The sequence below is a fragment of the Prorops nasuta genome, unplaced genomic scaffold (assembly GCF_024137725.1).
Source record: "Prorops nasuta isolate Cenicafe-Biocafe unplaced genomic scaffold, Cenicafe_Pnas_1.2 PNAS00002, whole genome shotgun sequence".
Classification (NCBI taxonomy): domain Eukaryota; kingdom Metazoa; phylum Arthropoda; class Insecta; order Hymenoptera; family Bethylidae; genus Prorops; species Prorops nasuta.
In genome coordinates this window covers 13665211-13687081 of record NW_027116799.1, presented here as the reverse complement: position 1 = coordinate 13687081, position 21871 = coordinate 13665211, and the positions used below count along the sequence as shown (strand labels likewise).

General features: G+C 35.3%; 3 protein-coding genes across 3 annotated transcripts; all 3 read left to right on the top strand.

Annotated features, from left to right (window-relative positions):
- The first annotated feature begins 10786 nt into the window (after window positions 1–10786).
- On the top strand, window positions 10787–12568 carry LOC136781324 (uncharacterized). Its single transcript, XM_066740179.1, has 2 exons — window positions 10787–12406; window positions 12482–12568. Exons 1-2 carry the CDS (start codon window positions 10787–10789, stop codon window positions 12566–12568), a joined length of 1707 nt encoding a protein of 568 aa, XP_066596276.1.
- Window positions 12569–16633: 4065 nt separating this feature from the next.
- LOC136781315 (uncharacterized) lies at window positions 16634–19648 on the top strand. The gene is made up of 2 exons (XM_066740170.1): window positions 16634–18841; window positions 18908–19648. The coding sequence occupies exons 1-2, from the start codon at window positions 16634–16636 to the stop codon at window positions 19646–19648; spliced, it is 2949 nt and encodes a 982-aa protein (XP_066596267.1).
- Window positions 19649–19675: 27 nt separating this feature from the next.
- On the top strand, window positions 19676–21655 carry LOC136781309 (uncharacterized). The gene is made up of 3 exons (XM_066740161.1): window positions 19676–19970; window positions 20061–20510; window positions 20565–21655. The coding sequence occupies exons 1-3, from the start codon at window positions 19676–19678 to the stop codon at window positions 21653–21655; spliced, it is 1836 nt and encodes a 611-aa protein (XP_066596258.1).
- Window positions 21656–21871: the final 216 nt, after the last annotated feature.

Sequence of the window (21871 nt, the reverse complement as noted above, 5' to 3'; positions counted from 1 at the left end):
TGCTTACTTGCAATTGCACCTGAATTTATTTGCATGCAAATCCTAAAACTGGAGAAGAGAAGATAGGAAATGTTGAAGACATATAATTCTTCCTTTTATAATAAATCAGGTATAATTTGTTTCATTAAAACAATAGAATTCGTAAAAACGCATATAAAGAAAGCCATAAATAGGTAAAAGTATACGGTTTAATTAAAAAATATGGACAACGCAAATGTTAAATTAATGCTAATAGTCTAATAAGTATAGTCATGCCACATAACCGAAAAGCATACAAAATCCATCGGAATGTTATTTTTTTTTAGTAAACGTATTTCACTTTCCTCTAAATTGATGAATTTGTTTTTTTTTTTAAGTTGTTTGGTGTAGATGCAAAGAGTATACGTATGCTATTCTTATCTTTTTTTTTTATTTAGTAAATAGGATCCTCTTTTGGTTGAGTTTTATTATCGCTTAAGGAAAATACATATGGCTAACACTCAAATCTTTTACTATTATGTGATAAAGTATTTCTAGATTTTAGATCTTTTACCACTTACTTTAGATCACAGAATGATACTAATTACGTTAGATATTCATCACTTATTGAGAATGGGTATTTTGGCAATTTTCAGTTGTCTCTTAACGATTTATTGTCAGTGATTTCGCCATCTTCATTTTTAGATAAAAATCAGATATAATTATTTTTCAAATACACATAATATTCATGTTTTAAAAAAAGAGACAAACAATCATAGGATAATAATTGAAGAATTCTTAAATATTATTAGGCACAGTAAATTAAATGTTTAATACTAAGAAACATGCGATTAACGTCAAAATAGTTTAAGTTTTACAGTTTTTAACATACTACTATTAATTTTTAATTTATGCGAGAAACAAATTTCTTATTAATATTTTCGTTTCAATGTGTCTATATATCCCACAAAAAACAAGCTTCGCTTGTAAAGAAAGGACGGCAAGTACATAAATCGTCCATCGTAAACAATATAGTGAAATAAAATATTCCAATTGAAAAAATTAGTGAAATCCAAATGCTAGGCAAGTATTTATTTTTACTGTGGGAAAAATTAAAATTTCGAAAAAGAAATAGTAACATAAACAAGTTACTTGCCGGGGGCCCGTAATTTTCATACGTAAGTCACTATCATACAATAAAAGCGTTGCTTCTCCTAATTCCAAAATGTAGCTACTTAATGTCATTGCACAGAAAGGGCCCCCGGCAAGTAACTTGTTTATGTTACTATTTCTTTTTCGAAATTTTAATTTTTCCCACAGTAAAAATAAATACTTGCCTAGCATTTGGATTTCACTAATTTTTTCAATTGGAATATTTTATTTCACTATATTGTTTACGATGGACGATTTATGTACTTGCCGTCCTTTCTTTACAAGCGAAGCTTGTTTTTTGTGGGATCTTATAACGTTTTGTAAGAATATAGAAGTTCAAACTAATCAATTATTTTAAATAATTCAATCTAACAAAACATTTTCCAATGTTCTCATCATTCCATAATGTAAAGTTTCAAATCAAAATATTAATTTGTTATTCTACTAAATAAAGTACAAACTATTACAATGATATAAGTTCTTTCATAATTACACTTTTAGAGGTATTTAACATAGGATTCAATGACTGTTTGAGTTATATTTTCAAAATCTTATACCCAAAATCAGATTAAAGCCTTTCGCTTTCAAGAATATGATTCTAAATTTACCTGTAAATCCACCTTTTTCTTAGGTGTTACTCTCACTATCAACTTTGCATTATGGTTCTTTCTCTGGTAAACTAGTACCATTTAATTATTCTTTTGATTAATATAAACTGTAAAATATATACCAGTTAATACAATGGAAGCCTATGTTTTTTAAGTGTACTGCTTTCAGTTTCCTGAAGTTACACACTGTATGCTTTATTACATGTGAAATATTGAAATAATGAATTCCTTTCATATACACATCTACATGATTTTATTATCATTTTCATCAACTATATGAGTTCTAAATCCAAAATTGTGTGCCCAAAATCACCTGCAAATCCTTCCCTCTCAAGGATTTTCTTATGAATTGACTCATTTTTCCACCTTTTTCTTAGCTGTCACTCAATATCAACTTTGCATTATGGCACTTTCTCCAGCACATTAGTGCCATTTATATTTTCCTTTCATTAATATAAACTGGGAAATACACCAACTCCTACAATGGATGCCTCTCTTCTTTAGATATATAGTTTTCAGCTTCCTAAATTTATTCACTGTATGCCCCATCACATGTAAAATATTGCAATCATGAATTCTTTTCATATTTACAGATCCACATAATTTTGTTATAATTTTCATTAACTATGTGATTTTTAATTCCAAAATTGTATACCCAAAATCATCTACAAGCCCTTCACTTTTAACGATTTGCTTAGAAATTCATCCCTTTTTCTTAACTGTTACTCCCAATATCAACTATGAATCAGGGCTCTTTTTCAAGAAAACTAGTGCCATTTGTATTTTCTTTTCATCAATATAAACTAGAAAATACACAAATTAATGCAATGGAAGCCTCTATTTTAGATATACTGCTTTCATTTTCCCAAATTTATTCACTGTATTATCTATCGCATGGAAAATATTAAAATGATGACTTCATTTTATTGTTTCACTTCTATATAGATGATGTTTTCATTATAATTATTATTTAATTGACTTATATATTTCAAAAAGTTTATGCCCAAAATCACCTGCAAGCCTTTCACTATCAAGAATTGGCCTCCAAATTTGTGAATTTCTCCACCTTTTCCTTCGATTTAACTCTCACCATTAACTTTGCATTATGGCTCTTACTATGGCAAACTGATATAATTTCTGATTTCTTCTATTTAATATTATAACTCAAGCCTGCACAATGACACAATAAACACGTTATTATAATTCAATCTGAAATAAAATCTCACTAAGTTCCAAAAAATATATTACATATTATATTATAAAACTCAATGTTATACTTACAAGAAATTAAATAATTTTTTTGCAGATAATAATAATTTCTTTCTACTCTGATTAGGAAAGCGTAGATAAATATATGGTTTTAATACTTTTTTTATATTATAATTGAAAATTAAGTAACGATTAGCAAATATTCATCTACTTTTCTTTAATCGTAGTAATAAGAAAGTTTTATTGTCTCCTGGATAATTGTTTGTATGTATGATATAACTTATCGGACAGTTAAATTCCACATCAGTTTAAAGAAAAAACAGTTAAACATGCATTTTGTTAATGATTTCAAACCCTGGAAGTTTAGCATATGATTTTCAAATACCTTAACAGTTTCTTGCAATTAATATGCTCCTGATAATCACTGATGCACATAAATGATGAAAGTATACATCTTCTTCGCACAGTGTTGAAAATATGTAAATATTAATTTTACTTCATCCAGTCAGCTCTATCCTCAACAATTCAAATAGAAATATTCTATCTTAATTTATCTGAAAAAGAAATTTCACAAAGTACCACAAAGTATACTAACATCCTGTATTATAAAATACAATGTTATACTTATCTAATAATTATCAACTCCTTATGTCATTATTGTTCGAATATATTTGTCATTTTAAAAATTAAACTCATTCACTAACATAATAACGAACATTCTCACTGCATTAAATATACATAACCTTATATTACTATTGACAGTTAACAAGTCGCCGGATTAGTTATATCGACTACATCGATTTATTTGCAAGTTCACAACTATAGTTTCGTCGTTGAGTATAGTTTGTTGGAAGCGATGTGAAAATGACGTCACTTTCCTTAGCGGCCAACTTCAGCCCGAGACATACACAAGCGGTCAACTTCAGCCCGAGACATACAGATCAGCCCGAGATATACAGAAAGGAAGGAGAAGAATTTCAACTTCGGCATATATATAGCTAACAGAGTATGAGATCTCTGAATTGCGTGAACCGATTTTAATGTTTATGGGCTCAAATGAAAGCTCGTTCAAAACCATTTTAAGAAAAGCTTTGCTTAAATCATGATAGTGGATTATTCACAAAGAAAAATCGGTTTGAAAATTAGGACAGCCAAACTTGCTGTATAAGAGAGTAGTGCCTCGACGGCCGTATATACATGTCATTATCTACTTTTTTCTGTACTTGCCGTCGAGACACTACCGTGTCTCTTGATATGACTATGCAGGATAGTTAAGATCTCAGCCAAGTAATTTTATAAAAAAGATTGCATACGAGATTTTAATTATATAGTTAAACTTAAGAAGCACTCAGCTATAAATTGACTATCATTTCAAAGTATTTAATATAAGAAAATAATAATGGGTAGTTCGTAAGTTTCATTTCACTTTTTAATAACCCTCATGTAGAGATCGGATTATACTACAGGTTTCTATTCAAATAGTTTTTACTTCATTAACTAAGAATCTCATATTCATAATCTCAGAAACCATATCTTCCAATGGTTCTTTTAACTAAAGGTTCGATTACTTTATTTTATTTAATGAAATAATGTCTACATTAATTTTAATACTTACATGGGACCAAAGGTTTGGTTGATAAATATTTTATATCTGCTAATACCCCAAAAAAATTAGTATGTCGTAAATTATTTTATAGTATAAAATTAGCATTGACATCATCTAATACATTGTTTCCCTATTCGATATCCATTATCACCAAACGTTACATTTCACAAGTCGTTATATTATCCAAAGAATCATTTCTTATTGAATATAAGTATTTTAGGCTTTTGACTGACAAATCATTCTCAGTACTTATATTATCCAAATGTTTATCTAAAATATAAGTAATACCCTTTTTTTATATACAGAATTAGTGCTTAAAACTAAAAATCAGGTAGTTCTATTATAAATTTTAACAATATTATAAATACTAAAGTTATAACTATTCGCATTAACACTTTCATTTTATTTTCTTGACACTTTTAGTATCAAATGGCTACACCAACTTTTATTATTATGCTGTATGACAATATTCAGTATTTATAAATCGCATCAGTTTTTTAAACATTGAGAATACAAGAACATTACGATAAGGAAATCAATATACTGTCTTATTATCAAATATGTAAAAATCTTTAAACAGTATAAATATAAAGGTAGTATATATAATATTTTTAATCCTAATATTTTGGTCTTCTAAACTAAAAAGTTGTTATGTAACAGATTAAATAAATCTCATTTTCAAAGAAATATACTAGAATGACTTGATTATCCAGTTATTAGTACACAGTGGGAAATTGAATCGTGTGTGGTTCGGCTAGTTTCACTCTGTAATTTAACATGGAAAATGATATACTACACTATAGTTAAAAGCACACACGATTCAATTTCCCACTGTGTATCCATGTAACATAAGATGGTACAAAGTCCATTACTATTACTAATGCAAACAAAACTCCTATAACAGTCATATTTACTTATTGCAGACTATATAGATTCATCAACCCATATTCAACCTTACCAGAATTAACTACCATATACAGGGTGTAACGAAACGACCGCATTTTCTCGTAACTGGAGGTTCGAGGTGACAAACTGAGTGCACGTGTAAAATTTCTTTCGAATCGTTCAAGGGGTTTAAAAGTTATTTACATTTAAAAATCACCCTTTTTCGGTCCTTTTCGAACGACTTTGATTGCACAATGGAAAGTGAAAAAACAATTGATGAACACCCCAATTAGAATGTAAAAGTTATCGATCGCACGCGATAATACTTTTGCTATTTATTCCATTAATCTGGCTATCAGATTAATTTTAAAAATAGCAAAATCCTTTTTTTTACATTTCCAATTCAATTCAGTACAATTATCATTGACTGAATTTATGGAAAGAGCGAGAAGACGCAATGAAAAGGAAAGTATCAAAAACTAAGATGTCGCGCGAACGCACTGATAATTTAATAGGAAACGCATGAGGGCATTCTTTTTCTACTAACAAAGCTAAAGAGAATGATACAAAATCAATACATTGATGATAGAGAAAACTAAACTTACCCATTTAATGTTCTCCAAGTTCTTTTACATCAAAGTTTTTAAGAAATCTTTAAACTGGCTCCTCGATGATTTCCAGAAAGCACAATATCACTGATTTTGCATTTAAAAGCTCGCGAATTTAAGCAATTTAGGTATTAACCTACGTTTCTTCAAAACACCGGTTAATTTGACACTTTTGAAATGTTTGAAGTATGCTGATGAGAAAGAGAGAGAGAGAGACACAGAGAGGAGAAATAATAAGTAATTCGTTTCGACTACTCATAATCAGCCTACTTCAAACAGTTCAAAAGTGTCAAATTAACCAGTGTTTTGAAGAAACGTAGGTTAATACCTAATTTGTTTAAATTCACGAATGCTTAAATGCAAAAACAGTGATAGTGTGCTTTCTGGAAATCATCGAAGAGCCAGTTTGAAACTTTTTCGAAAACTTCGATGTAAAAGAACTTGGAGAACATTAAATGGGTAAGTTTAGATTTCTCTATCATCAATGTATTGATTTTGAATCATTCTCTTTAGCTTCGTTAGTAGAAAGAGAATGCCCTCATGCGTTTCCTATTAAATTATCAGTGCGTTCGCGCGACATCTTAGTTTTTGATACTTTCCTTTTCATTGCGTCTTTTCGCTCTTTCCATAAATTCAGTCAATGATAATTGTACTGAATTGAATTGGAAATGTGAAAAAAAGGATTTTGCTATTTTTAAAATTAATCTGATAGCCAGATTAATGGAATAAATAGCAAAAGTATTATCGCGTGCGATCGATAACTTTTACATTATAATTGGGGTGTTCATCAATTGTTTTTTCACTTTCCATTGTGCAATCAAAGTCGTTCGAAAAGGACCGAAAAAGGGTGATTTTTAAATGTAAATAACTTTTAAACCTCTTGAACGATTCGAACGAAATTTTACACGTGCACTCAGTTTGTCACCCCGAACCTCCAGTTACGAGAAAATGCAGTCGTTTCGTTACACCCTGTATATACACATATCTAGTGTTAAATACTGAAACCTGAATTATAAATATTTATCAAATTAGTTTCTCTTTTATTCATTATAGTACTTATTATATGGAAACAACACTACAATAGTATTATAGCACAACAGTTAAATATTCATTCAACCGCGTATCAAGCTTGTTTGGACTTTGTTAGAAAGCAAAAAATTTCTTACGTTCAGTTGGTATATATATATATGTTGTGACGAAGTATCTGTTCGTCAAGTAATTGTCGCTATGCTCTGCCTTCTCCTTGCTCTTGTAAATGGAGGGGCAGGCCCCACCTGTGTGTCCCCGCGATCATTACGCGTAATAGGTTCGATCGCGGGTCGATAGGGGGTCGATCCGCGCACGCGCAATTGTAATAATCCCGCGTGTCGCTGTTCCCCCGAGTTACTCGTAAATTGGGAATCATTGCGCCCGGACGTGCCCCCCCTTATGATTTTGATTTCGAGACCCAGTCTTTCGGTAAGGGCATTGCCCTGTAGTTATTGCCCTAGAGGTGGTAGTGTTATATTAGTGCATCAAATGGTAGACCAGGCTTTAGGAGCATCGCAGGAGGTGCAACTGTCAACTTGGTGGTGGAGGACACGCACTGGAGCGTGCAACACCTCCTATCCTGTTACTATCGCCTAAGTAGTACTAGATCCCAGGTAAACCTGATTTCTCCGTCAGAGAAATCAGGACCTATTATTTGTCTTTGTTTTTGTTTTATCTCTTCTCTCGAGTTTCGTCCGGCGCGGGTAGCCGTTCCGTGTTCGACTGCGTGACAATCCCTCAAATCGGGAGGGACATATTAGTCCGAACATTAATCCTTTTTGTTAAGTATTATTATGTAATTCTTCCGGGAACGGCTTAGAAAGTAGCAAGTCCGTGTTATGGGCCGCGAATCGCGTAGGGAGCCCCCTGTATTTCGAGAATACACATCAAGACGAGGTGTAGTCCCTCGTCGGAGGAAAGCGGTATAGAGCTCCCTCGAAGTCCTCCCGACGCGTGCCTATGCGAATCGCACTGCCCTAGCCGCCCCCATATTATTTTCAGATTAGTGTATGAAGCGTCTTGGTCCACACCCAGAGACAATCTCAAGCCGGTCAGCCGCGGAGGGTCACAGTATCGGATCTAGCAAGCTGGCGCCCAACTCCTCGAAAAGGACGGATTATAATTATTCTCCTTTTCCTTCTGAAGAAGTTAATATAATTAGCAAATTTATACAATCAGCTATTACCATTGTAATACAACGTAGGGAATACCCTATTGTAATTATGAGAACGTTTGCTGATCCGCAAAAATTAAAGTAAGCTGTATTTTCAGAAGCTGAGCATTTACTTATTTGAGTACCCGGCCAATAACTCCCTCCGTGTGCCTTGTGCGTCGGTTCTGGTCTCTGCCTATCCCCTGGCAAACCAAGGCCCTTAAGTGTTACTCTCTCGTTTTTAGGTAATAACCTGAGTGAAAGCACAAAATTGGCCAGGCCGCGAAATACGACGTTACAATATATAATGAAAGTCTATGCCCATAATAAAAATATTTTGACGCAGTGTGTTTAACATACAAAAATTGCATGATTCCAATTTAATGGTAAATCAAATCAATTGTTATAACAAAATCTGTTAGATGGTCTTCGCTTATGTAATTGAATTCTCAATTAATTTTTATGAAAATGTTATCGCTTATATATACCACTTCAAAAAGATAAAATTGATATTATCTTATTAAAATAGAAAATTATGTCAGAACCAATAATCCCAATGTGTACTTTACCTTAAGTATATTTTCTTCTCTCCGATGGAAATTTTTGTATATCATATAACATAACCATTGGATTCATTTTAGTGTTGCTGGATGAACTCATTTTAATGAATTTAAACAACTGTAACACTTCTATTTAATACATAACCATCAAAGGTAATAAATAGTTGAATGTTAATCGAATTAAAGAAGCAACTATATTTGGGTTCTTTACAAATTGTAATACTAAATCTGACTGCAATTTATTAATTACTTCTTCGCTGCCTACAGTTAGGTATGAATAAACTCTTGCAATAAATAGGAACGAAGTGGCTCTACTCTGGCTCTTTCTCCCTAGACTGTAGGCTTAACCAGCCTATTTGTCCTGGTAGGTTTATATTTGATAGCAGCTGACTGATTTATGGAATTTAATCCACTCCCTTCTTGTTACTAACCAGTTAGGGCAAGGAAAGAGGAAAATATTCCATTTAATCGAATTTCAGATAATTTAACTCTTTTTTAATAGATAAACGTTGAAGGTTATATATTTGAATCGTACTCGAATTAAAGGAGCTACAATATTTCTATTATTTAAAATTTGAAGTATTAAAGTCGACTCCTATTTTTGCGTTTTCGTTGTTCACATTCAGGCACGAATAAATGTTTCCAACCAGTAGGGACGAACCGATATGACTATCTACTCTGGTTTTTTCTTTCTAGGCTGTAGGTTAAACCAATCTATTTAATCCCTGATAGATTTATTGTTGAAACCAATTATGGAATTTAACCCATTCCCTTCTCGTTACTATCCAGTTAGGGAAAGAGAAGAGGCAAATATTCTACTTAACCCAGGGTATATTGCTTTTTTAAAATATTACAATAACCTCTATTTTCACTCAATATTTATTTCGCAAACAAACCTTTAATAATCTTTTGTAATTACCTGTTTCCTCCTACAATAAAGAAAACATGATCAATTCGTCATAGAGGACGACTTTTCTCCTCAACCAGTCGCTTCAGCAGCTCGCCAACGAAAGAGGCCGATTCCTTCTAGAAGGTTAGCTCATGTAGGAGATTGACACTACCTGTAGGTGGCACTGGTGTCCATTTTCAATAATCAAACAATTTCAAATTTTCTTAAGGACTATTAGTTGCGTTCAGAATAGGTTTATTCATGTTGCTTGTACTTTCTATACTTTTCATTACAAATTTATATCTCATTGGTCTTCACAAATCTAGCAAGCATTCTAGCACTAAATCCAGCATAGTGTGCCGTAGGCTTTAAGCCGAAATCAGACGATGCTTTTTCTCGTGCTGGATTGCTTGCTAAATTTAGAATGATGACTGCTGATTGGATATTTGCATTATTATAACCAATCAGCAAACAATATTTCAATTCAGCAAGCAATCCAGCACGAGAAAAAGCATCGTTTGATTTCGGCTTTAGAGTGAGAGAACACATATGTTGCCTTATTTCAACTAACTGCACTAATTCGAAAATGCTGCGAAAAAGATCAAACCCAAAAACTTTTCTCATCAGGGTCGCCGGAAGCTTACACTTACACAATCTCCTACAAAGGCTAATAATGAGGATCAAAATGTTATTCTGAGTTATAGTTCGATAAAACAGAAAAAAAAAACAATTTTAACCTAATTCTTCAGAGTATTTTTTGTGTGAGAGGTGTTCTATAATCCTGCTATCAATGTAATACCTATGAATTTGGTATTGTTAGTAGACCAGTGTATTCATTTATCAGCACACCATAACCTTATTGCAAAAGCGATTTTGGTAAACACAGGTATTAATTAACGGTCTTCTGACTGCATTTTTCATAGCCTATTGTTAAGTTTCCTATTCAATCCAACCTTCTATAACAAACAATGACGTCCAAACACATTGAGTAATCTGGGAATGTAGCGACTGTACAAAAGCTATTCAATTTGTAGGCAGTCAAGCAATCAAATACGTTTCATTTGCGGTAAGATGTTATTAGGCTAAAATTAAGCTCCTATATTAATACAAATTCATATTTTTACTAGGAATGGAGAAGTTAGCCCAAATCAGAGAGCAATTACTAGAATATAAAGCAGCATCAAGGAATGAGAAAATCCGAGCTGATTGTTTTCTGGCGGATTTGGAACTAGAATCGTTGCAAATTTTTCTGCGACATAAATTGAATCACAGGGAAATACACTTGCAAGTGGTTAGGAGTCGTAATTCCTCCAGTATTCCAGTATTGCAAGAGATTCAATTGCCGCAACTTTTTGTTAATGGAATTCCAATACGCAGACTATTTTTGCGGAATATAGCTTATAGAATTAACAAAACAATCATACACAAGTGCCTTTGCGATCAGGGATGCTCAGCCTTTGAGGTGATAAGCGTAAAAACAATGAAATCAGGATCAGTAGCGACGTTAAATTGCAGTTCAATTGCTTCTGTATGCGAAATTCAATGTAAATCGTGTAAAAAAGAGCTGACGTATACTGATCCGAAAGGTAAAATATCTTTTATAAAGGTTAGACCTGACCAATTTATTACTCAAGATCCGTTGCTTCCATCTCAATCGAATAAGCAGAGGGCGAACATTCTCCCAAGACACATAACTTTATTTCTAAATAACAGTGAACCGGTCTTTAATCTCCTAAAATATCAAGGTTCCAATGATTTTTTTAGTTTTTATTCTGCGTGCGGCGATGACTGTAGATTTCATCATTTAGTAGTTCCCTTCGACGCATCTTGCGATAGATACAGTGGCTCAAATGGTCTTAATTTGTTATTGCGAGATGCCCAAAATTTTTCATTCAATAGCATAGTATTTGGTCCGAGCTCCAAAACGTTCGAAACACCTTTTGTCAATAAATTTTTGTTACATTGTGTTAAACGTGCATCGATTAAACTTTCCAAGATAGGATTACGCTTAGTTGATCTTTCAGGGATCGAATCATCGGAACAGACAATTAAAATTATCTCTAAATCATTCACCGTACGTAAACTTATACTCGGGAATACAACGGGTAAATGCGACGAGCTGCTTGAAATACAGAATTTATACTCGCTAATTCTACTAAACAATAATCATCTTTCCCTAAATTTTTTAAAGAAGGAATGTTTTGCTGCGCATCTCGTTTCACTAGAGATAAACTGTTCTAACGAGCTCCCTATTGACATACTCTCTGACTTTATAGCTTCGAACCAAAGATTAAGGGAATTAATTTTTGTTAATAGCCAAAGCAAGTTTTCACACACAGCTGAATTGGCCGTAGCTGCCTTTTCTGGTAATAATGTTCTCGAAGTATTTAATTTCAGATATTCTGAATTGAAGATTTTCCGTACACAAGTTAGTGATTTACAAACTTTTAATGTTTCGGATAAGTTAAAAGAATTAAACCTAGAGAACAATGATTTTTTTGTAGAACATATTCAAGAATTGCTTCCCAAATTACCGAATCTTCATAATATAAATATTTTAGGATTAGACTTGAATAGATTAAGCAATCTTGTATTAAAATTCAGCAATTTTAAGTATATTTCTACGATAAAAATTAATTACTTTTATAATATTAACACCACATTGCGTAGTCTTGTGACAACAATAATCAAAGAGATTACTGTGATTAACAAGCTTGGAAAAAGAAAAACGAGGCCTATTGATCCACTCGTTATTTGTGACTTGTTTTCTTCTAGGGACTGTTTAACTATGAATTTTATTAATTGTAAATTCACGATCACCTAGCGGACACAAGCTTCATACATGGCCATGAATGTCCAATCTAGACAGGTGGATAAAACTTTGACATTGTACAAGGGCAATCGATTATAATAGGCGCTTTTCCGTTATTTACAAACTCATTTTTCTTATAGCGTGATTTTAGCAACTACATTTAAATATTTTTTTTTGTTATTAAATTGGACCATTTTTCTTTTTCGTTTGTAATGAAAGTTCGAATTAGATATTCAGGCCAAATATATTGGAAACATTTAAGGACCATTTTAGTTTTTTAACACAGATATAAGCATTGTTATTGTAATTAGCAATCATTATAACACTATATTGTCTTAAAAAATAAATGTACAAGTGATTTGTATAAAATTGTTACACGCATTTTACACCACAATGATGGCACTGCAGGTACGTTAGCACTATTTGTGCTACTATGTACCAGATATCCTCTATAGGGAGACACCTCTGATATAAATCGATTTGATAGATCTCGAAGAGAAGCCTAGCGCACATAAAATCCCTTAACGTCTTACGTTACTTTACGTAAAATTTTACGTTGAGTTACACGCAAAAGCGACCTAAGGCAAGGCGCATAAGATTGCGTTACGTTAAATTTATAATTCCGCGTAACGTAACACAAACCTGTGTCTTGCCTTACGTCGCTCTTGCGTATAACTCAACGTAAAATTTCACGTAAAGTAATTTAAGACGTCAAGTGATCTTATGTGCACTAAGCCTAAGGTTGAGTCCCACCAAACTTGTAAGGTAAAATTTTACCATACAGGATTGCCAATTTTTCGAAAATACGTATGCTGATTGGCTAATTCACAGCAAATTGGCAATCCTACATGGTAGAATTTTACCTTGCAGGTTATGGTCAGACTCACCCTAAGTACTCTGCATGCAAGGCACTTTGCCCATGTAAAAGCTTTTAAACGCTTATGTATATATTTCTTGTGGTACGGCCTGAACACTCAACACCCAAGAAACGTAGCCATAATGTACCTGTTTATACGTAAAATTCTCTTAGTGTGAAATCAGTTTTTTCCTTCACTTTATAAAGCCTATGCCGTACGGGGCTAATAGATTTTATGCCGATTGTTTACTATATTTGCTAGGACCAATGAGATTTTTACATTTGCTTCAGGACTGAATCGTTATTTGCCTATAATCTTCACAAATCTAGCAAGCACTCTAGCACGAAATCCAGCACAGTGTGCCGTAGGCTTTAACGGGATCCTTCAAATTCTCTGCTACCAACCCTACAGAACGAAAACGAACAACAATAGCTCGGCGTTATTTATCGTACGATTTTAATGTTTTCGGACTTGTTGAAATCGTTTGAACAGGCATCTTGTCATAAAAAAGCCAGATTTTTCAAAAAACGGGGGAAAAATAAAATTGTTTAAATAATTGCATTAATAATATTTGGAATGCAAAACAAATCGAACAACGGACTTTTTATGACCAGGTGCCAGTTCTAACGATTCGAACAAGCCCAAAAATATTGAAATCATAAGAGAAATAACGCTAGCCGTTTGACCTTTGTTTTTCGTTCTGTAATATTGGTAGCAGAGGGCTTGAGGAATCGCGTTATGGGATAGCTTTATTCGTGTTGCTTGCACTTTCTACACTTTTCATTGAAAGTGTATACTTCGTGTAATATATAATTATTATTGAATCATCATTGGTCTTCACAAATGTAGCAAGCATTCTAGGACGAAATTCAGCATAGTACTTATTGCAATAGTGCAGCAACGTAGCGGAAAAGAACAAACTTTTTGTTGCCTTCACTTTTACATTTAAAATGATATAATATTTAACATATATTGTAGAATATTTGAATCAAATAGTGAGTAAATTGTGCAACTTGATCTGTATATTTTATTAGGTTATTTCTGAAACTTATCAGTGAAGAACTTTTATTAAAATCATGTTAAGTGTTATAAATTTGTATATGAAACATGTATCTTATGTTAATTTCTTATTGTAACATGGTGTATAAAAATAAATGGAAATATATATTTTAAATTAAATTTATATTACTTGTTGATATTTTTTCATGAATAACACATCATTAATATTTATATTATTAATAAGAAGCTATATTCTTGAGTCGTAAAGTCCATTGGAGCTTGCAAGTCAACTAGAGATTCTTAACTTACACTACTAAAGATTCTAAAAATAAAGAAGATGCAATTCACTATTAAAAGAGAAGATGGTTAGCTCAGATACTTTTGCAGAAACATAATATTAATTGACACAAGCTTTCTTACCAATTTCTAACAGATGATGCTGGAACAGAACTTCTCATAGCTACTGACAGTTCAACTGCCACAGGTCCAAGAAACAATTATTAAGCAAATCTCTTCAATCCCATCCAATACAATTTCCAGACGACAGTCTGCTATTATCGGACTGATATCTCTATGTAATATAATTAATTCCTTAATAAGTTTCAAATATACTAAGTACGTAATGAGAAAAAGCCAATAGACTAAAATCCATTTACCTACACCACATCTTAGTACGTATGCATGAGTCAACACTCATGAATGGTGATAGAATAGCCTAGAGTTGCAGAATCACAATGCATTCCTGTGGGCAACGTTGCTGGGTTCTTTCTCTTTCGCAGTATTCGAAAGTACCAACTTTGCAATGATTTTTCAGTTGCAGCCTATATTTCAAGAAAACTTTGAAACTTAAGTTTAAATTGAAGAATATTCAAACGACTAATAGTAATTCCTTACATATGAAGATAGTTTGCACTATTTCCAACTTCTGCTGACAGTGCGTTTTGTCAATTCCAGTTGTAAATTGTCATTCTCACCGCGTAGAGCTTGTTAATCCTGCAGGTTACGCAGTACTTTAAAGTGGGCAAACAAATCCTTACGCTGCATTATATTGGTCTTTTCTTTCATCTCTAACTATTGGAAATTCAAATATTACTATTAGCCACGAGTATATTTACCTAGCTGATAAAAAATATTAGAATAAGAATGTAAATTCATTCTTAAAAGTAAGCATAGTTTATTTCCATACTCAAAAAGGTATACATACCTACTCTATTATTTTACTTGATGTCAGCTGACACGAAGATATGTCACATTGCACATGGATGTCTTCGCGTCAGCTAACATCAAATAAAATAATAGAGTAGGTATGCATAATTTTCTGAGTATGGAAATCTACTATGCTTACTTTTAAGAGTGAATTTACATTCTCATTCTAATATTTTTTAGCAGCTGGGTAAATATACTCATGGATAATAGTAATATTTGAATTTCCAATAGTTAGAGAACAAAGAGGAGACCAATATAATGCAGCGTAAGGATTTGTTTGCCCACTTTAATGTGCTGCGTAAACTGCACGATTAACAAGCTCTACGTGGTGAGAATGACAATTTACAACTGGAATTGACAAAACGCACTGTCAGCAGAAGTTGGTGTTGGAGATCGGAGTGTAGGTACGAGCGGTTTGGGACTCTCAGGCCGTCTCGCTCCCGCTCACACTCTGTCTCTCTTGATCCTACCTCCAACAGAATCCGATAGGTGGCCCACGGCGTAGAACTCTCTCTCTCACTGTTATTATTTGGGTCTATTGTACAAATCAATACCCAAGAGTTCCGTGATAAGTGCGGCTCGTTTCAGTCAGTCTAGGCTCTAGACTCTGTCAAACTTTTGTGTGATTAGCAGCTTAGCCATTCCTCCCTTCCTGCGACGCCACTAAGTCTCTTAGTACGCATTTCTGCTCCATCGTCGATTTCTTGGGCTCCAAGAAATCGTCTTCCTTTCTCTCTATCTTCGTTGCCTGGGAGTCTCAGGTACGAAGGAATCCTGTCCGGGGACCTGGGGACCTCAGGGTTGGGATTTCGTAGTTGTAACTTTGGGTGGATTATCAATTTGCGGCTCAGCCTCCTTTGGAGCACTTTTTGATTCTTTTGTATTTTTTTTCAACTCAAATAAACTGATTTTACCAGATATCCTGAGCGTTGTTTTGTCACCCTAGAGCCTTCCTTCCTAGACCTCCTTGCGGATATCGCCCAATCAACTTTCAAACAAATTTCTGGTCCTTCGAGCCGGATATAACCGGTACATATTCAATTGAGTTGAATTTTGATTGGTGATTCTTCGAGGTGACTGGGGGAGTGTCTTTGGTGGCAAAATGGTAACGCAGGAGGAAATACTCATGCGCGCAGGTCACGTTGGTCTTTATTGCTCAGAATTAGAACGACTACTGGTCAACACCAAAAAGCGTGGTATAGGTAATTTTACCGTCCCTTATTTAAATGGTCGTCTGGCTAGTGCCAAGGAAATTCTCGCGAAAATACAAACGAATCATGTGACGATCACTAATCATTTATCGGAAAAAGATTTGCAACAGTTTAACTATACGACGCAGAATACTTATGAGCGAGCTATGACGGCGTATTTGACTGCGGAAGAATACATTTTAGAGCAAATCGAGAATTTAAGCGGTGAGCAAGTCGCTCCTGTCACTGCAGGGCGGACCCATGCTCCCTCGTTGAAACTTCCTAAGTTAGATTTACCCAAGTTTAGTGGTGACTATTCTGAGTGGTCAACCATCTATGACTCTTTCAAATCAATGATTCACGATAATTCGGCATTACCAGGTGTTCAAAAGTTTCATTATTTAAAGGCATGTCTTCAAGGAGAAGCTAGCTCAGTAATTCGATCCTTAGCCGCCAGTAACGATAGTTACTTAACAGCATGGAATGCATTAGTGACTAGGTATACAAATGAACGAATTATTACGTCCAACCTTCTTAGCAAACTAACGCTCATTCCGAAAGTCTTCGCTGACAATCTCATGTCCATGAAAACACTACGCGATACAACTATAGTTGCGCTAGACTCGCTGAGGACATTAGGATATCCAGTTGATGGTTGGAGTGCCATATTGGTCCACATCCTCTCAAACAAGCTAAATCAAGTTATCACTGTGGAATGGGAGAAGGAAATAAGACGTGTATTGAAATATCCTTCTTTCACTCAGTTTTTAGAGTTCATCACCGAGCAGATTAATATGCTCGAATCTATTAGTAATAAATTCAAAGGTAGTAAACAAACTACTGATAAAACTTCTCGTCCTAAGTCGTTGAAATCACTCAACGTAATCGTGGATAAACCAAAATGCTTTTATTGCGACGCGGATCATCCTCTCTATCAATGCAACAGCTTTATTGCCTTGAACCCTCAAGCCAGATATAAAGCAGCGCAAAATAACTCACTTTGTATCAATTGCTTGAGACCTGGACATTCGATATCGTCTTGCCGAAGTAATTCTCGGTGTAAAAAATGTTCCAAGGCACATCATACGCTTTTGCATTTTGAGAAACAAGCTAATCCGACGCCTCAACGTAATTCATCTCAAGCTGCTTCACCCACGAGTCTTCAAACCATTGATCAGTCTTCGACTTCTGTTGTTGCTCATGTGAGTGCCATGGACGAACGCACGACACTCCTTGCTACTTTTCTCGCACGCGCTACAGCACCAAATGGCCGTCAAATTATGATTAGAGGCTTAGTCGACCCGGGTTCACAAACATCGTTCATGACGGAAAATCTAGCCCAGTTATTAAGAGTTACACGCCGCAAAGTTAATGCAACGATTTACGGAGTCACAGGAGGTGCGGTACGTAACGTCTCGAGCAAAACTGAACTCATCTTACAGTCTGTCAAACACGATCAAGCCTCACTCAAGGTGACGGCATTAATTTTACCAAAAATCACGAATTATAGTCCTCGGTCGTATTCACCTCTTGAATTCCCTCAATTAGGTTCTCTGGACCTCGCGGACGAATATGCTTCTGTTAAAAATCCAATTGATATTTTAATTGGTGCAGATTATTGCCCTCAGCTTTTACTGAATCAAATAATTCATTCATCGAACCATGCACTGATAGCACAAGATTCGTTATTTGGCTGGATTGTGTATGGTACACTTGCGTCGCACATGCATACTGCAACAGTAAACGTTCTTCATTGTTGTGACTTCGATAAAACACTTCGAGATTTTTGGGAGATTGAAGAAGTTCCTAGCATCTATAGTTTGACCCCTGAAGATCAATTATGCGAGGACATTTTCGCGAGTAACGTTACTCAATTACCATCAGGCCGCTATCAGGTTGCATTGCCTTTCAAGACAGAGTTCTCCAAATCGGCACTGGGAGCCTCTCGCAGCATCGCCGAATCAGCTTTAAAGCGAGTTCTCTGTCGTATTAACAAATCTCCTGAGCAGTCCGAAAGCTATGCTAAATTCATTAGAGAATACGAGCAGCTAGGACATATGGAGAAGGTCACAACAAATGCGATTGACACAGACTCCTTAGTTTACCTGCCTCATCACGCAGTATTTAAGCTCGAAAATGGAAAGTAGAAAATACGTGTCGTATTTAACGCGTCCGCTAAAACTAAGAGTGGTCTATCACTCAACGACGTACTCTTAGTAGGGCCAAAACTACAAAAAGATATAACAGCCATTCTTATGAATTGGCGTGATTTTCGTTTTGTTGGTATAACAGATATTGTTAAAATGTTCCGCCAAATTCTAATTCGTCCGGAAGACAGAAAATTCCAATCGATAATTTGGAAAGATGATTCTGGTAATACTCAAGCATATCAATTGAACACGGTCACATACGGTACCGGACCTGCACCGTTTTTAGCTTCACGGGTAGTGCAGGAACTCGCAAATCAACATGGTGATGACTTCCCAGACGCGAAGTCCATCTTACTTCAATCTATCTATGTCGATGACATTCTTTTTGGAGCTAACAACCTTGCAGATTTACGCGATATCCAATCTCAATTAGTTCAGTTGTTGGATAAAGGTAAATTTGAGCTCAGTAAATGGGCCTTCAATTCAGCAAGCACAGCTCTCCAAGAAATTCCTAATGATTCTAGTAACGATAATCTTAATTTTAATAGCGAAAATTTTAACGAAACTAGCAAAGTGCTGGGCATATCTTGGAATACCAGCTCTGATTCATTTCAGTTTATAATCTCGCCTTCTTCCATCACAAAGTTAACAAAGCGCATGTTACTCTCGGAAAACGCGAAGATTTACGATCCTTTAGACTGGATCTCACCGTTCACCATTGTGTTAAAGCAAATAATGCAATCCACATGGTTGCTCAAACTTAATTGGGATGACTAGGTTCCCGAGCCTATCCAATCCAAATGGATGTCTTATTACTCGCAAATGTGCGAACTAACAAAAATCAATATCCCGCGCTGGAATGGTCATCTTAGTGCAGCAGATAAATTAGAACTCTATGGGTTCTGTAATGCTTCAAATGTATCCTATAGTGCTGTGGTGTATGCCAAATTCACCAATAGTGATAGTCAAACCTCAGTCAGCCTCGTAATGGCAAAAGCCAAAGTGGCCCCTCTTAAAGCAAATAGCATTGCTCGTCTTGAACTAGTCGCCGCTGCTTATTTGACTAAACTAATGCTTCATATCAAGTCATCACTTAAACGTTCAGTGCATGACATTTTTTGTTTTTCTGATTCACAAATCGTGCTGGCTTGAATTGCACAACATTCGTTAAAATGGAAAGTTTTTGTAGCCAACCGAGTCGAATATATACAGTCAAGTCTACCAGAGGCTCATTGGTCTTATGTCAATACTAAGTCCAATCCTGCAGATCTCAACTCGCGAGGGATTAATCCAAGCCAATTAATACATTGTACGCTTTGGTGGGAAGGATCCTCTATAATTCGGGAAACGTCATTGGAAAATTCTCCTTTAATGTTTGAAACCAACGAGGAAATAAAGACCTCCTCGATATATACTAATCATGTCACACGCGATTTACCGTCGTTTCTTCATAACTATTCGTCGTGGACAAAACTAATCCGTGTTGTTAGCTACGTGTTGCGATTTATAGATCGAGCGCGTAGAAAAAATGTTTGTCAACACGCTCACTTGTCAGCTCTCGAGCTACGCACTGCAACACTGCGTGTTGTGAAAATAATTCAAGCTGCTGCTTTCTTAAACGATATATTGACGTTGCAAGGCAAAAAGTCAGTTCCGTGAAGTTCTCGATTGCTTTCTCTTGCACAATTTTTAGATGCGCAAAGAATTCTACGAGTAGGTGGGCGTCTGCAACACTCATTTTTGTCAGACAACCAAAAGCATCCCATTATTTTGCCAACTAATTATTTAACCGAGCTGCTCATTCGACATATACATATCACGACCTTGCACGGTGGCCTACAGCTTACGTTAACAGTATTGCGGCAAAAGTATTGGTTGATCAATGCACGAAACGCTGCGAAAAGCATAATACATAGGTGCGTCACTTGCGTTCGTCAGCGTGCCAAGCTAGGAACACAATTCATGGGATCTTTGCCTACTGCTCGAGTAAACCGTAGCCATCCGTTTGAACATACTGGCATTGATTACGCCGGGCCCTTCCTTGTAAAACTGCATCAAGGCCGAAACTCGAAATCAGTTAAGTGTTATATAGCTGTTTTTGTATGCATGGCTACTCGTGCCATCCATCTTGAGCTTGTCTCCAAATATGATACGGATGCATTTTTGGCAGCTCTAGCTCGTTTTACTTCACGTCGTGGTAAACCCGCGGTGATTTACTTTGATAACGGGTTAAATTTTCAAGGAGCAAATAAGGAATTGAAACTTGCATTCCAAGGCTCTCTGAAACATGTGCACTCTATAGATTTTGAACCTATACGCGAAATAGAATGGAAATTTATTCCCGTGGCCACTCCTCATTGGGGTGGACTGTGGGGGAGCGGGGTACGAAGCGTAAAACATCATCTAAAGCGTGTTCTTGGGACTTTTCTTCCTACGTTCGAGGAAATGACCACACTAATTTGTCGTATTGAAGCCTGTCTAAACTCCAGACCTCTTTCTCGCTTACGCGATGACATTGAAAGTTTAGAATGTCTAACGCCAGGGCATTTCTTGGTTGGTCGCTCTTTACTCGCTCCATCCGAAATGTCCGTTCTAGATTTAAAGGAATCTACTCTAAATCGATGGCAGAAAATCACTCGAATTACCGAGCTCTTTTGGCAAAAATGGTCGGGCGAATATCTGCAATCATTACAATCTCGTCCAAAATGGCAAATCAAAAATAACGATTTTCGCGAGGGTGACATCGTTATAATTAAGACTCCAGACGCTCCACCTTGCAAATAGAACTTAGGCCGAATTATTCGTTTAATAATCGGTTCAGACTCAGTAGCAAGAGTAGCTGTGGTTCAAACAGCGAATAAACAGATTCAACGCAGCCTAACCCAGCTGTGTAGGCTCCCGGCATAAATACAAATATTGACAAACATTCCCAACGGCTTCTGATCTGCCGACTCTTACATCTCATCACCTTGACGCTTTACTTATTAAATCAGTACTCCT